Below are 15,927 nucleotides of genomic sequence, written 5' to 3' on the forward strand. Positions count from 1 at the left end.
AGGGCTAACTCGAAAATTTTCAAATTTGAGATACTTGTCCAATTAAGAGATGAAGAGTATTATTTACCAAAAATCTAAATCTTTATCCACAAAATAAACAAACTAAAGAACTAATGAGATGACTTTCCCTCCTTGTTATTATTTCTTTTTACATACAACGGATAAGGGTAGAAAGCAATGCAATAATTTCAAAGTACAGTTTCATTATTACTGCCCAAACATAAACTATATGAAGGGTACAATTGGTAATTTTAATTGATACTCTATATTTATGTATTTTGTCCATTGCAATAGTTTTATTTGTCATTTTGGAAGCTACAAATTTTGTCTATGTTGCTGTCTGAAACTGCTACAGAAACTGACTTATAACTTTCATGCATGTGAAATAGATTAAATATTTCAAATCCCAAATCGTAGTGTACTAGTAATCAAATTGCCTATAAATACTCTAAACTTCCATGATAAATGATAAGCATCCATCTTCACATAATCACTAAAATTCACTCTCCCTACAATGGCAGTGAAGCTATGCCTTATAATGTTCTCTGTAGTCATCATGATGCTGCATTTACTAGTAGAGAACCATGTAAGCTACAATCTTATAACTCTTTTTGATTTTTTTTTTCTTTTACCTCAACATTTCTCTCTTTGATTTAAGAGTGATTAAGACCTAAAGTAGAGACATTGTAGTGAAGATACCTCTCACTCTAGACTCCACTTAGTGTTAGCTATTTGCAAAAAAAATGGGATAATTCTATTTCTTTTTTGTTTGTTTGGTAACTAAAAGGTCAAATTACACTTTTAGTTCTTTGTAACTGGGTTTTTTCAATTTATTTCTATACATTTAATTATGTCAATTTTATTCTTCAACTATTTATTGTGTCAATGTCGACCCTCAACTTTCAAAATTAAGTTAATTTTACCTTTAATAAGTTAACTTTTGAGGATATAAGTGACTTGGTATTGAAGGTTGAGGGATAAATTTGATATAATTAATAGTTAAAGAAACTTTATTTTGATAACTGAAGGATGAAATTTAACAAAATTTAATGAATAGGTGAAATCGAAATTATAATAAATACATAATGATAAAAAAAATTTGTAGTTTTGCCTAAATAATAATTGATAAGAAGAATAAAAGTATGAGAGTCATTGGGTGACAAGGTGATCATGAGTCGACAACATGGTAGTTTAGTGAACTTCATCGTTCACTTCTTTGTACGCAGCTATGCATGATGAGTTGATGAAAGACCATTTGTAGGGAAAAACCTCCACTATGCTACAAGCTACCTTTAAGAACTAAATTTCACATGCCACTATTGCAAGATTGCACCTACTCAAAGTTCAAAGGTAATAAGTACAGATACACAACATTTTTATAATTATTTTTTCATGATTATTGAGATAACATGTTATGATTTGTGGTAGAAAAAAGTTATGCTAATAGTGAGACCATATTGAGAATTATTTGGGCTGCCCAATTTTATTCTTAGACATTCACCGTCATCTATTTCATGATTGTCCCTTTTTGTCCACTATTTTGTATTTGTATCATTGTACAATTGGTCTTTTGTCCCCAAATGCATCATTGTAAATATTTTTTTCAAATTGGTGGGTTTCAATTAGTTTAATCGATGAGGTCTTTTATTTAAATTTCATCGTACCTATTTTTTTCTTTTTCTTTTTCCTCAAAGCATCTCCCTATTTATTTATTGCTAATAATATGTCCTTAAAATGCTTTTTCAGGCGGCTATCATCACTGAGGCTCCAACTCCACAGCCACATCAAATTAGCCCCCTTCCCATGGTGAGATTTTTGTAAAATGAACAAAATTTTCTCCGGATGTATTTGTAGATGGACATTCCATATGATTTCCGAAAATCCCATAATTATTTTTAGAATTTTTGTGAAATTCTTATGTTAGTTTTTTTTTTTTTTTTTAATTTTTTTATTATTATTTTTTTTTATTGAAATTCAGCATGGCGTAACCCAAGGCAGTCTTCAACCTCAAGGTAATGGCAGCTTAATTAATTAAAGCATCTTGAAGTCACATCAAATTAATAGAATTATGTTAGGCAACATTAATTATGTACTAAATATGACTGATAAAAGTTTCAAAGTAAATTTCAATAATTTTTTGGAAAATTGTTTTTCTCTTAATCAAATTACAAATAAATTAAATTAGCAAAAAAAGAGAGAAATTTTTTCCAGTGGAGCACTTTCTTTAGATTATTCTTTGGAATAAATTTTTGAAAAGAGACTCACCATATTGTTTTTGTATATACTTGAATATTGCAGAGTGTTCTCCACGTTGCACCCAAAGATGTTCAAAAACAGCATTCAAAAAGCCATGCATGTTCTTCTGCAAAAGTGCTGTGCAAATGCTTGTGGTTCCTCCAGGAACTTATGGGAACAAGGAATTCTGCCCTTGCTACAATAACTGGAAGACCAAGAGAGGAGGACCCAAATGTCCTTGAAATTTCTTTCATTGCTTAAAATTGTTGTGATCTAGTGAGTAGTGAGCAATATAAATTGTTGGGATTTTTTTTTTCTTTCTTCTTCCGTATGGTATCATTTGTTTGTATCGAATGTTGAATGGATACTTTTTTTTTTTTTACCTTATGTGATTTAATATATTTTTTGTTGGATATATAAATGATAAAGTTTTTTGTTGTTGAATAAGAGATTTAAGACTTGATCAAATGCAGAAAAACACACACAAAATTTGAATAATTCACAAATTGATTTTATTCAAGAAAACACAACAAATTTGAACCCCTCAAGGCCATCATATCAAACCTAAAAAAATCACCATAGTTCCTAAACTTCTCAGCATATGCATGGGTTGAGTTGGTTTCGACTCAAGTGGTCGAAATTCGATTTTAGGCGAAACCACAAAACAACGACTGTGGGCTTCTTGTCGAATCTTGAAGGAACTAGTTCGAATCTCGAAGGAACTAGATCTAAGGCTGAGAGAGAGAGAGACAGAGACAGAGACAGAGACAAAGACAGAGGGCGAGGTTAGGAGGATGCTAGTTTCCGACGAGTTTGCATTCGTCGGATCAGTTGCTGTCGAGTTTCAAAACTCAAAACTGCCACTCAACCCACACCCCTCGAGTTTCTAATACCAGAGACATGTCATTGACCACTAACTACTCAAATTGAGTTGTTTTAAGTTCAGGTGGGGCCAAGTTGGTTGGATTTGTTTGGTGCTAGGTTGGTTTGGACAACCCTGTGACATGTGATATTTAGCAATAAATTTCGATATTTTTTTTAAAAGATTTATATGAGAAACATTTAATTTAAATCTTACTCAAATTTTGTTACTTTTGAAATGGTAGAAACTAAAGAGGAAAAAAAAACACATAATCAAAGTGTTAGGAAAATGATTGAAGATTTATGCATTTTTTTTTATCAGTCAAATGTCCCGGATGATGAGAAAACCTTGTCTAAGGAGGAGGAATTGGTAAAAGCAGATTCAATCTGTCTTATGGCTTTGGTAAAGAGAAAATGAAGTTTTTTTTTGGGTCAATTTTCAATGTCCTAGGTAAAAAATTTAAGGGTCTTCCTCTTTATCCTTAAGATTTGTGTCTAGCTTGTTGATTGTTACTCTTGTTTTGGGCTTAACAGTCACAATATTCAGAAAGTTTGTCTGGCGATTCATTGTGACACGTGATAGTTCTACATAAACAATAGTTCTATTCCTTTCGCTGGAGGGGTAGAGTTTAAAAATACCATAAAGCAACAGAGTTTCCAGAACAATTACCCAATTTTGGATTTCAAGTTTACATACAAACCCATATTCCATTCCAAAAAAAAAAAAAAAAAAAAACAAACACATCAAATAGGTTCAATTGTCTAGCCAAAAAATCTTCATATTTTTTCAAAAAGAGATGCATCATCCACTGTCTAATCCTAAATTATAAACCAGCATATCATATGGATTCATCATCAATAATCATACAACAAAGGTGTAGTTGTATAACAAGAGAAATATCAGCACTAATCATATAACAAAGGTGTAGTTGTATAATAAGAGAAATATCAGCACTGACATTGACTTTAACTCTATCTTGGATTTCCAGAAAGATATACTCAGCCAGTTGGTCCTCTACTCTCCCAGGGCCACAAGGCCACAATACATTTAGGTAACTATAAATCAATCTAACCAGTACATTGTCATTTAGACTGATCTCCAAAAATGTCAAAACTGCAAGCTACTTGCATTCTCCAGTACGTTTGGCATTTTAACCACCTTTACAGCAAGAGGTCATATTACTAAATATCCAGCAAGTAAGAAAAGTTAACCAGATGTTAATAAATATAACTAGGAAGATCATCTGTTTGACATTGCCGCCTCATTTGTACCAACCGGTGAGGAAATACCTCAGTGCGAAACAGAGGCAGCACGCAATAGCCTGTTGAAAATGGATATGAATGCACATATGAGCCATATTTGCACAAGACATAAAAACACATATGCAAACATGTGTAGCATCCAATAGACTCTCTTGCATGAGTTCTGATTAGGAAAAACACAAACAATATTTTCCTCCCCAATTATCGTCCCAATATCTCTAGAAAAGCTGAAACTCTTAAGGTTTGGGTTGTAGTGAAATCCAGTCAACTTTATCACTGGTAAGCAACCAATTTGTAAAGGCACGAGTAAAATTGAAAATAGAACAAAATTGTTTTCTGTTGGTATTGGAAGCCTAATTAAAGCAGCATGTTTGCATAACATTGACTCGATCAACATTTTCTAAATCACTAACTTAAGAACCAAAGTTTACTGGGTGGGATTGGCAAGAGTTAGTTAGATCTTTCCACACACATTTCACAATCATTCAAGCCTAAAAGGGTTTTACAGGCAGGACCATTGATGCAGGAACAGCAGGCAAATTTATTTCAAATTTTAAATTCTCTGATTTTAAGGTGATGCCAAGAACCCTTATCTGATAAAGCCTAGGGTTCTGTTTCTACCTTATATTTCTTATTTTTTTCAAATCCTTTCTGCATCAACTAACAAACAATTGGGTTTTCATTTCTGATTGCATACTATTCAGGTGGTTTAGGCAAGAGCTCTTGCATTTGAAGATTACTACTAATAAATCCACAGATCAAAAAACATATAACATTAATAAATCACCTGGAAAACAAGAAGAACAATGCAAAGTGACTTTTCTGACTTCCTGCCAAGTAGTCTTAAAGTAAAATTAACAAGCGTCCCATCATTTGTCCCAGTTAGTAGTCCAGTCTTTGGATCAAACCTGGTGATCAAAACAGATATGCCAGATGTTATTGGAAAAGATATGCCAATTCCTAGAGCAGAAATCCTTAGGACACATGAACCTACCTAGGCAGACGATGCCGTGGACATGGAACCAAACCGGAAAGCTGTTTTTTTTTTTTTTTTTTTTCAAACATAGGTTAGATTTATTTCTTATGTAGTAGAGTTCTAAACTATCAGGATTTTTTTCTTTTTTGGTGTGTTGAGAGAGAGAGAGAGAGAGAGCTTATTAGATCAAACCTGCGGGAGTGATAAGAGGAAGTTCAAAACTTGGGGAGCAAAGAAAACCAGCAGCGTTTCACTGCAACAAAAATTTGAAAATGAAAAGACAACAAAAAAATCATTATTAGGAGTAGATAAGCATAGTAATACAAACAGTATTGAAGATTAGTGAACTTTTAATTGTGTTGATTAACTCTATAAAAGTAGCATTGATTTAGATGAAATGCAAACAGGAGAGGATCCACCAACTTAGCATTTTTTCTTCTTCTAATGAATGCATAAACAGCACATTAGATCAGCAACCAAATGAGCTTTAGAATGTTTGGTTAGGGGAAGGTGGGAAGGAAAATGGAGAAGAAGTTGATTTTTTCCTGTGTTTGGTATGAGAGAAAATGGGTAATGTCATGGATTTAACAATAAATAAATAAGAAAATAAAATGACCAAGTGTTCTCCACCTGTGCCCACAATATCTAATTTGCTTGAATTGGAGAGAAAAGAGGAGAGGAAATAGGAAAGGAAAAGACAATGACAATTTTGCCCCTCTTCTACCCATTTCTAACATTTCATTTTGGCATCAAATTAAGTCTACCTTCAGGGCTACACCAACCTAACCAAGGAAAAATTATTCAAATTCAGACAATGAAAACCTGATAATTATGAAAAAGAGGAAAGAGGTTCATAATCAATGGTGATGATGCTTTAGATGGGGCTGGAGCTTAAATTGTATATAAAAAAGTAACCCATAATTTCATAATCAGAAAGTAACCTAAAGCCCGACTTAACTTTCAAAACAGTACCAAATGAAAGAGGAAAAAACAAATCAGAGCATAAATTAAAGAACACCAATTTTTTTTAAGAACACCACAAGATATATAGATATATTATGATAAAAAATAAAAAATAAAAAATAAAAAAAAAAATTAGAAAAGAAGGGACAGAAACAGGAATCTGATTTTCCACAAATTTTGGAGAAAAAGGAGAAGTATGAATTAAGTGTTGGAGAGAGATTGGAAATCTTGATGCTGAGATAAGCTCTGAAGTGCTTGATCAGCTAGATCAGAGGAGTCCTCAAAAGAAATCGGTGGGTTTGATATGAACAAGGGGTTCATGAATGAATGCCACTTGTTGTTATTGTTGTTGTTGTTGTTGTTAGTAACTTAGTATTTGCCCATTTACGTTGTATGAAAAATAAAATTGAAAAATGTTGGTATGATTTATGACAACGGCATGGCGGTAAAATTATAGCAATTACAATTTTTTTTTTCCTTCCAATTTTCTTCCAAACCAAAAAAGGAAAATTTTGTATATTAATTTTCCATCCTGCCATTTTCTATGCCTTCTACCAAACACAAATCAAGGAAAACAAAAATATTCTCTCTCCTATATTTAAGACGAGTACAACATATAATTTTGGCTAAAAAAAGGAAAAAGAAAAGCCCAACTTTGTCTGAAGCACATACACTTCAGAAGAGAACATAAGATAACAAACCTGAAATGGCCTAAGATCCCAACTACAGCCATAGTCATCCCAGCAAAGTAGGTGTAAGTATCTCCAACAAAAACTGATGAAGGGTACCTATCATAAGCAAGACAAAAAAAAAACAAGAATAATTACTTTTTTTATAAGTGAGATATTTTATAAAAAGAAAGGAAAGCTGAAAATGGCAAGCTTCCTTAAAGAATTACAAATGGACATTCATATGTTCCAAAAAACCAACTACAGATTACAAAGAATTAATTGAAATTGCAAAAAGAATGATCATAAGCAAGTGTAAATAAGGCTTAAAAAAATAAAAAATCCATAACAAGATAATGTATCACTACCAGTTGAAAGAAAGTAATGCCAATGATGTTGCAAGGAAGGGTTGAACTAAATAAATAGAGAATGCATGGGCCTGCTTATATTCAGGATCTGTAGTCGCTCCAATTTGCATGATATTGTGTATCAAAATCTGCAAATTGGTAAAATGTGTCATATTCTGTAACAAAATTATAATCCAACTGTTTTACGAGTCTTCATGCTTACAGCAGATGCAATGACAACTGTTTGGCCAACTTCAAGTCCATTCAAACCAGCATGAATATTTATAGAGTTTGTACAAAAAACCGCCAAAAGCCCCATATATAGTTTATATATCCATCCTGTGACATCCGGGAGATAGTGGTAAGACAGACTGGAAAGATAAAGAATTCAACAATTAAAATAACAACCAACATTTCAAGTAAAAAGCATTTGCACAGTCGAGCAGGCAGAACCTATTCAATCCAATCAAACCACGATAATATCCCCAACTACCCCCCAAACAGGGGTGGGGGACTGAGCCATTTATTAAGTTCATTCAAACAATGGATCCAACTTTTGAAGTTTACAGCATGATCATGAATGCAATTCAAGCAGTGCTATGGTAGATTTTTCTATCCTGTCTTCAAAAAAAATTATTTGTTTATCATACCTTTAAGAGAAAGGACAAGAGTAAAACAACCACTTAGAAAAGGATATTTCATTGGTACTGTGCTCACTTTATGCTATTAAACCTTGTTTCAATGGTGCATGGAGAAAACAGATACCTAACAGCAAATATAATCTGCATCTCCTTAAACCCCACTGCATCCTTACTGTTGCCATGTCTCTTCCCTGATGCCACAATGCATTTGGTGACATCAGAAGCCTCAGTGGAAGAAGTGGTTTCACCTCTTCTTCTTTCATTAAATTCCACTTTCCATGTCCAGCTCAATCATATTATTCTATGCAAGTACTTCAAAAATAGGACACAAGAAATTATGATCATAATGATATAAACTTTTTCCAATAGCACTTTTTTTTTTTTTAAATCTTATTTTGTATAATCTTTTTATTTTTTTCCAATTAGTAAGTCACACACCACCCAATAGGTTTCCCACAACCTCACCCTATATCCAATCTTTTTTTGTTTTTTGATAAATCACCCTCTATCCACTCTTGAGGGAAGAGGAAGTCTTATTTGAGCTAGGGCTTGCTGGCAATAGCACACTCCTTTACTCGATTCAATTCATCAAATATAAGTTCCATTATCATAGATTGCCGCATTGTCTAGAAATATAAGTTTCATTCTCATTGATTATGGCATTGACCAAGGAATAGCAAAGTCTAGAATCATAAAAAACCATAAACAATTTCCTTTCACAATAATCATCATCACAATAACACTACTCATAAAGTTAGATGGATAATTCCATGTTTTAGCAAAAATCTTCTGAAATTGAACAATGAAGGAGCTGATGCCTCACCCAGTAGGAGGGCCCTACACTCACTTCACACTTCCTAAAATAGGCGATACCATGTCGAGAAAGAATTTCACAATATTGACTGCATCCCTACTTTTATACATAAGCTTAAACTGATGGATCAGACTACAAATTCTAGATCTGTTACAAATCATTTGCAACCCTCTAATGTTGACATGAACTCACTGGGAACAGTGATAGCATATTATGCATTTATGTCAAACTGTTACATATTCACATATTCATTGAAATTCAGGATCACTAATTAATTAGTAACAGAAAGAGTTCTATCATATTCCGGTCATTGGATAAATGTCAAAGTTTAGACACCAATGGAGAATGGAACAGTACATAATGATATTACAACAATAAAATAAAATAAAAAATGATTGAAAGATAGGTTGATGTAATAAAGAGAGAGAGAGAGAAGAGAGAGAATAAATAACATAAAGACATTTTTCAATGGTTTGTTTCTATCTGTCATATCATTTCTCTACATCAGAAATCATACCTAGATCAAGAATCTCTAGGCCAACATATGGAATGAGAGGCTTTGGTATAATAATAGTTGTATGCCCAGCATAGGCCATCAACAAAGGAAGAGCAGCAAATGATGGCAGCAGTAATTTCCTGCTCTTCACAATCACAAGGAAGCATACAAGAAATTAACAAAGCAATAGTACAGAAAATATGCTAAAACAAATGCTTACAGAACAAAACAGGCAAAGATGACTAGGGACTCACACTCTCCAAGGGACATCAAGGACATCATCGACAAACCCAAGTAATGTCATGAAGCAGATGGATGCTAATGCCACGTTGTACTCGACAAGCCACTGCATAATTGATTTAGTAAACACTTCAATTTTCTTCTAGCTAAAGCATGTCACCCACTTATTAATATGATATTAGGAATAAGGCCATGATGACTTAAGTTGAGCGTAAAATTAATCCAAGGAGGCCCAGCAACTATAAAAAAGAAACTTAAAACATCTCTACCTTAAAATGATCGATAGAAAACACAAAGAAACAAAGAGAAGAGAATTTATTTGAAGTAAACGTGGAAAAGAAAATCCCCATCAACTGCCACTTTCTCAAGCGAAATGAAGACAGAGAAAGAATAGATTGCGTACAAAAGTATTATATGCCTCTCACATGCTTCCCAAAGATTCTCCATTTTCCTGAGAGCCTGCTAAAGGTTGCTGAAGGTGGACCACAATAATATCTACCTTCCTGAAAACCCTATAATGCCAATCCCACCTCAAACCAATTACCAGACCATCACCACTACTGGTAACATTCCCCACCTCACTTCCATCAAGATAAAAGAAGCCATGAAAATTCTGAAATTTGATCCATTTAAAATCTTAGATCACTGCCAATTTTTTGACAAGAATGTCTGGTCATATTTATTTGTCCTCAGTGAATATTCAAACTAGCAATAGTTTCATCATAAATGTCCTTAATAACCACATTAACCTTAAGTTCAAAAACAGAAAAATTCAAAATTCAGAAGGATACAATTAGATAGAATAAAAACTGACTAGAGGACTGTAACACACCCATATGCCCCTCAATACTTTTTTTTTTTGGGGGGGGGGGGTGGGGGGGGGGGGGAGGATAGATATCCATAGGTCCCTCAAAATGTTACCAGTACTTAGAAGCCCATAGTGCAAAAATTTTATCATGAATTTTCTAGTTTGAAATTTTTGATAATGGTTAGAAATTATGCTCCTACTACTACCTGACCTCCTGCACCCTTCAGCCCCATGCACTAATGCTTGGGGAGGTACCACTTGAACTAAAGCTTTCGGTGGTAGAAGATTTAAGAAACAATAATTGAACAATATAATTAAAAAAGCCATGTACTCAAACATTCTTCTTCTTCTTTTTCTTCTTTTCCATTTTAATTTTGTACAAGTTCATGAGCTAGAAATAAGACAATAAACTTACATTTGAATCTGATGTGAGGTTAAAATACTGAAATAAGATGGCCACGACCAAGAAAACAATTCCAACAACTATACCCAATGATTCAGGCCTGCAAACATACATAATATCATAATCAAGTTCAATGGTGGAATTTTAATACATACATAAGATTATAGATACATAAGATTTATAGATAAACAAAACAATGGGGAGAGGGGGGGGGGGGGGGGGAAGAAATATGTACTGAAATCTTATCTCAAATTATTACTACGAATGACAAGAATCTTTAAAGGGAGAGAACAGAATTTAACAATAATATTCATGGTGTTTCTTTGAACTTAGCATTTCCCTTTGACAAGCATTCATGTGAAATATCTGCTCCTACGGTTTACAAACCCTCACAATAAAAAATTGATTGATTACTTAAGACCTGTTAAATTTTGTATTTAGGAACTCCTGAAACTTTTAATAGCAGAAATCATATATAAATTGGCCCCCATAAAATTTTATTTTCGGGTTGTTGGACCATTTGCAAGCACCTACAAACTGTGAACCTGCATTTTACAGGTTTTCATCTATAGTCTGACAAAAGAGAAATAACAGAATGTATTAAACCAAAAAGGAGAAGACAAACATAATCAGACATTCAATTTTAAAATGGTTATTAAGTTTAAGAAGTCTCATAGGAAAATTAAATCCGATTCAAAACAAGGGTGAGGCAGCTCGTATAATATCCAATAAACAAACAATTTTAAAACGTTAAAATTAAAAAAACAAAATTTGAACAACCCAGATGCAAATCTTGGATCTTATAGATAATCAGCTCATCTAACTAACTTTATATATATAGATTTTACATTAACAGTGATAAGCAAAGTGATACATACCAATAGAAATCATTAATATCAATCAAGAAATAACTTCAAACAAATGGGGGTAAAAAAATCACACTTCCAATCGCAATTGCCATGAAAATTGAAAATCCAACAGAAACTCACTTTCATAAAATTCGACCCAGATGCTCAGTTGACAAATTCAATCAAAAGTCAAATCTAAAACATACCCAGTTGATAAAATTCAATCATAAACCAAATTTGCCACATACCCAGCTGACAAAATTCAAACTTCAAAACCAAAATCTAGCACACATCCAGTAGACAAATTCAATTAAAAACCAAATCTAACACATGCCCAGTTAATAAAATTCAATCAAAAACCAAATCTAACACATATCCAGTTGACAAAAGTCAACGAAAAACCAAATTTGACACATGCCCATCTGACAAAATTCAAACTTTAAAACCAAAATCTAAAACACACCCAGATGATAAATTCAACAAAGAATTACAAGTAAACCTCAAGCAAAGGTGAAAAAGACTCACACTCTGAGAGTGCCTCCAGGGGTGCCCTTCTTGTTGATATCGAAGCCAAAGAGATTGCGCCTGAGGACGTATCTGGAAGCGACGGGTATGATCTTGACGGTGACGAGGAACCCAACAAGGCTGAGCACAGCATTGATGAGGATGGATTTCTTGAGGTCACGGTCGATGTTGTAGTGGTGGAATATGAGGTAGAAGTAAGGAGCTAGGAGCAAAAGCGAGAGCTTGAGAATGAAACTTGTCTTGGATTTCAGTGGCGCAGTTGGAGGCTCATTTGAAGTAGTAGTAGTAGTAGCAGTTGTTGTTGTTGCTGCTGTTTTGGGGTCTTGGGATTTGGGTTTCTCTTGTTCTGTGGCTGTTTGAGCTCTCTTGCGAGCTGTCATGGCTGACTCTCTTTCTCTCCGTGTAAAATGTTTTCTTCTCCCTGTGTTTAAAAATGTCTCTGTTGGAATTTTTTGCAATTTAATAAAACTCTGCGTTTTTGACCAGGCAAGAATTAGAATTTTGAGGAGGAAGAATTTTTCTTTTAATTTTCATTGTCGTGTCATTTGGCCCAATCATTGCTTGCCATGTCATCTTCTTCTCCACATCAGCAATGAGTTCACCTTAGATTGGCTATTGTTATGCTCATTGCTCACCCAGTGTTGATTTTTTTTTTTTTTTTGTCCCATTTACCAAGGTTTGTAAATCTCTGGCACAGTCAAGCCCATGACAATAATATGAATTAAGTTTTTTTTTTTTTGGTAAATTAGTTAAATTATTTTCTAACAATTATATGTATATATATGGTAAATTTTTTTATCAGATATCTAAAAAGTTATCTTATTTATCTCTTTTTATTATTATTTTAGAATCAGTTATCTTACCTATCTTCTTCTCAAAAATGAAAAAAAAATAAATAAATAACTTACCTATCTTGATTAGCTTATCTTAACATCAAACTCTTCATTTTTTTTATATATATTTCCTATCTACTTCTCTAGCATCTCACTCTACTAGACCTATGTGAGAAAAATGTATCTTATATTTATGTTTATATTTATGTTGAATGTAATATCTCTTTCTTATTACCATCCACCTAATTTTTTTATTTTTTGAGAAGGAACCATCCACTTAATTGATACAATGTAAAATAAATGTTACATATTCGAAGACATGATATTGCCTCTCTTACAAGAAAATGATTATATATGCTCAATACATTATATGTCATCTTCACTTTCTAACTACTATTATTTCATAAGAAATACTACATATATAAAAAATTTCATAACAGTTGAGTTGGCAAGTTTTTCTTAATTTTTATTTGTACTCACTATTAACATCACTTTTTATCTACTACTAATAATCTGTCACAACAATCAAATGTTGGTTTTTTTTTTTTTTTTAATTATTCTGTCCATAAAATTTCTATTATTTCGTTGCTAATGCTTAGTGAGCACTAGTAAGTATCATTCTATATTCACTTTTTCCCCATTAAAAATGGTTTTAGCTTCACTTTCTCCCATTAAATATGGTGTACTAGCAAGGTAGTAACTTAAACTAAGAAATCAGCAATGTCACTCTGAACAATCAATCAATATATATATATATAAAAGCAGAGACCTCATGTGAGAGTGCATGAGGTCCTGCCACGTGGCACTCTAATATTGCATTTAACTTTTTTTACCTTTTTTCATTTAGTTTTTTTTACTATTACCCAATAAATTATAGTAATTTATTTTTAATATTATATAAATTTAGCATTTTTTACGTATTTTATTAAGTTTTTTTTTACTGTTACTCAATAAATCATAGTAACTTATTGCATTTAACCTTTTTTACCTTTTTTTATTAAGTTTTTTTTACTATTACCTTTTTTCAAAAGTTATTCACTATAAAATTGATTACTTTTTAAAAGTAGACAAAACCTTATGAAAAACTCAGGCTCAATTCTTACCTTACATATTATAACCCAAGTTTGACCATTCCCACGTGTAAATCAAAGCAAAAACTCTTACCCCCTTACAAACTCTCTTCTTCCTCCCCACGTATAGATGATACTTCTAAAAAATCTCATTCTCATGAAATATCTCTTCATTTTTTCCCAATTTCAATTCAATATGCTTTTGTCTATTAATAATATTTTATACAATTTATGCAGACAAATTCTTTGTCATTGACCAGTGCAACAAAAATATATATAAATCTTGAGATCTCTCAGGTTGCTGAAATAATTCACAAGTGCATATTTCTAAAATTTATAATAACAAAAAAGTCTAATAAAGAGCATATACTATCTCACAAAATGCCATTAACTTGATATTTTCTTTAAAAAAATTAAATGATAGGAATGGTAAAAAACATGATCTTATACAAGAAATACCAAAAATACATGCAAAACAATTTTCATAGGAGGATTTATCTTTAAATAATATGAAGACAATAGTAAAGATAAAATGCATTGAATGAGATCCTATGAAAAAAGTTTGTTAATTATTTCAAATTATACTCATCATTTATGTATAAAAATAATAATAGATCATATTATTTACATTAAAAAAAATACATATTAATTTCGAAGTTCATTGCAAGATGTGAATTGCTAGGGTATTACAATAATAAGTAAATGTAGGGTCTGTTTTTGTAGCCCAAGCCCAAAGGATATGGGTTAAAGGCCCAACGAATCCAGAATAATGAATTTATAGAGAGCGGATCGAAGGTTTAGGCGCTCGCCGGCGTGCATGAAGCATGAACTATTTTTCTTTTATTGAAAAATACTAAGAACAATTTACAACTGGGGGATGCTCCTCGGCCCATGGCCGATGAGGTTTTTTTCCTTCTTCCCCCAAAACCCCCCCTTTACACTTTGCTCCCCTTTCTTATATCCCCTTCTCTTCCTCCTCCGGTTGATCATCTATTGGTCTCCCTTCTGACCGTCTGTCCCATCAGAGGTTAGATCTGTGCTCAGGTGGCTCACCCTGATCGATGTTGCCCTGTCAAGGGGTTACATCCCCATTAATGCGGCCAGAAGGGTTAGGTGAGTGTATTCAATGCAGAGGTGACAGTCCACCCAGGGTTTGCTCCTTCGCCGTGCTTCTGCCGCCGACACGTGGCACCGGACCCTTCTCCTCCTCGGATATTCAAGGAGTCCTTTGGTGGGGTGGTCCTCACGTTTTTCCAAGGTCTCGGACGACTAAGGACAGGGTCGTCCTCGGCGTGGGCCATTTGGGCTTGGTTTGAAGTGGGCCGAGGCTACCCGATTTTTTGGCCCCACAATAGCCCCTCAAAATCTTGCTGCACGCATCCTCGGGCGGGGAGAAGGATTTTGACATCCTCGGCCTTACCCCCCCCTCCCGTCAGTACTGGGGTCTATTCACCTGCCCAAGGCACGTCGCTGACGTTTCGGAGCACGTAATGTGCCCATCATTAAATTCAGGCAGCTCTGTGCTCCCCACATCTAATGAGGCGTTACCCATCCAACGGTGGAGGTTCGTCTTGTATTTATGGGCAGGAAAACCCGCATGGTTCCTCGATTTGGGGTATAAATACCCGTACGAACCGCTTCTTCCTGTTCCTCATTTGTAATCAAGAATTCTCGTGCGCCCCTCCTGAGTTCAGCCACACTCTCACTAGCACCTCCAGCACAAAAAGCCTGTCCGAGGAGCTCCTTCTCTTTTCAATAAGTCGCTCTATCTCTCTCTGAGCTCTCTCTCTCTACCCTTTCTTCTACTTCGCCTGTTCTTTCTTAGTTCTTTTAGGTGTCAACTGGGATGGGTAGGTTTAAGAAATACGTCGATACTGCGGAGGCGATGGAGAAATTCATCACCGACCACAGAATTCCCGGCAATGTCGGTCTGAGA

At 33.9% G+C, this 15,927-nt stretch overlaps 2 protein-coding genes across 3 annotated transcripts; one reads left to right on the forward strand and one right to left on the reverse strand.

Moving 5' to 3' along the window:
* Positions 1–441: 441 nt before the first annotated feature.
* On the forward strand, positions 442–2,617 carry LOC111992367 (protein GAST1). The gene is made up of 4 exons (XM_024024237.2): positions 442–586; positions 1,747–1,806; positions 1,979–2,012; positions 2,299–2,617. The coding sequence occupies exons 1-4, from the start codon at positions 515–517 to the stop codon at positions 2,475–2,477; spliced, it is 345 nt and encodes a 114-aa protein (XP_023880005.2). The 5' UTR covers positions 442–514; the 3' UTR covers positions 2,478–2,617.
* A 1,360-nt stretch (positions 2,618–3,977) lies between these two features.
* On the reverse strand, positions 3,978–12,551 carry LOC111992230 (uncharacterized). Of its 2 annotated transcripts, none has more exons than XM_065777519.1 (11): positions 12,089–12,551; positions 10,728–10,815; positions 9,519–9,610; positions 9,286–9,404; positions 7,537–7,652; positions 7,335–7,462; positions 7,000–7,086; positions 5,528–5,588; positions 5,354–5,394; positions 5,147–5,267; positions 3,978–4,255 (listed from the first exon to the last, which is right to left on the reverse strand). In XM_065777519.1, the coding sequence occupies exons 1-11, from the start codon at positions 12,466–12,468 to the stop codon at positions 4,205–4,207; spliced, it is 1,284 nt and encodes a 427-aa protein (XP_065633591.1). In that variant the 5' UTR covers positions 12,469–12,551; the 3' UTR covers positions 3,978–4,204. The 2 variants fall into 2 exon arrangements, with proteins under 2 accessions (XP_065633591.1, XP_065633590.1); XM_065777518.1 differs by having other exon boundaries at positions 3,978–4,418; positions 12,089–12,549.
* Between the last annotated feature and the right edge of the window lie 3,376 nt (positions 12,552–15,927).

Source organism: Quercus suber, unplaced genomic scaffold, assembly GCF_002906115.3.
Source record: "Quercus suber isolate HL8 unplaced genomic scaffold, Cork oak 2.0 scaffold_157, whole genome shotgun sequence".
NCBI classification, from domain to species: Eukaryota; Viridiplantae; Streptophyta; class Magnoliopsida; order Fagales; family Fagaceae; genus Quercus; species Quercus suber.

Bases quoted from the DNA above. Each gene is read 5' to 3' on its own strand.
- LOC111992367 (XM_024024237.2), top strand. From the start codon at position 515: ATGGCAGTGAAGCTATGCCTTATAATGTTCTCTGTAGTCATCATGATG. The intron at 587-1,746 runs GTAAGCTACAAT...ATGCTTTTTCAG, and splicing joins ATTTACTAGTAGAGAACCAT to GCGGCTATCATCACTGAGGC. The intron at 2,013-2,298 runs GTAATGGCAGCT...TGAATATTGCAG, and splicing joins AGGCAGTCTTCAACCTCAAG to AGTGTTCTCCACGTTGCACC.
- LOC111992230 (XM_065777518.1), bottom strand. From the start codon at position 12,468: ATGACAGCTCGCAAGAGAGCTCAAACAGCCACAGAACAAGAGAAACCC. The intron at 5,589-6,999 runs GTTTGTTATCTT...TTTTTGTTGCAG, and splicing joins GGGATCTTAGGCCATTTCAG to TGAAACGCTGCTGGTTTTCT. The intron at 5,395-5,527 runs GTTTGATCTAAT...AAAAAAAAACAG, and splicing joins TCCTCTTATCACTCCCGCAG to CTTTCCGGTTTGGTTCCATG.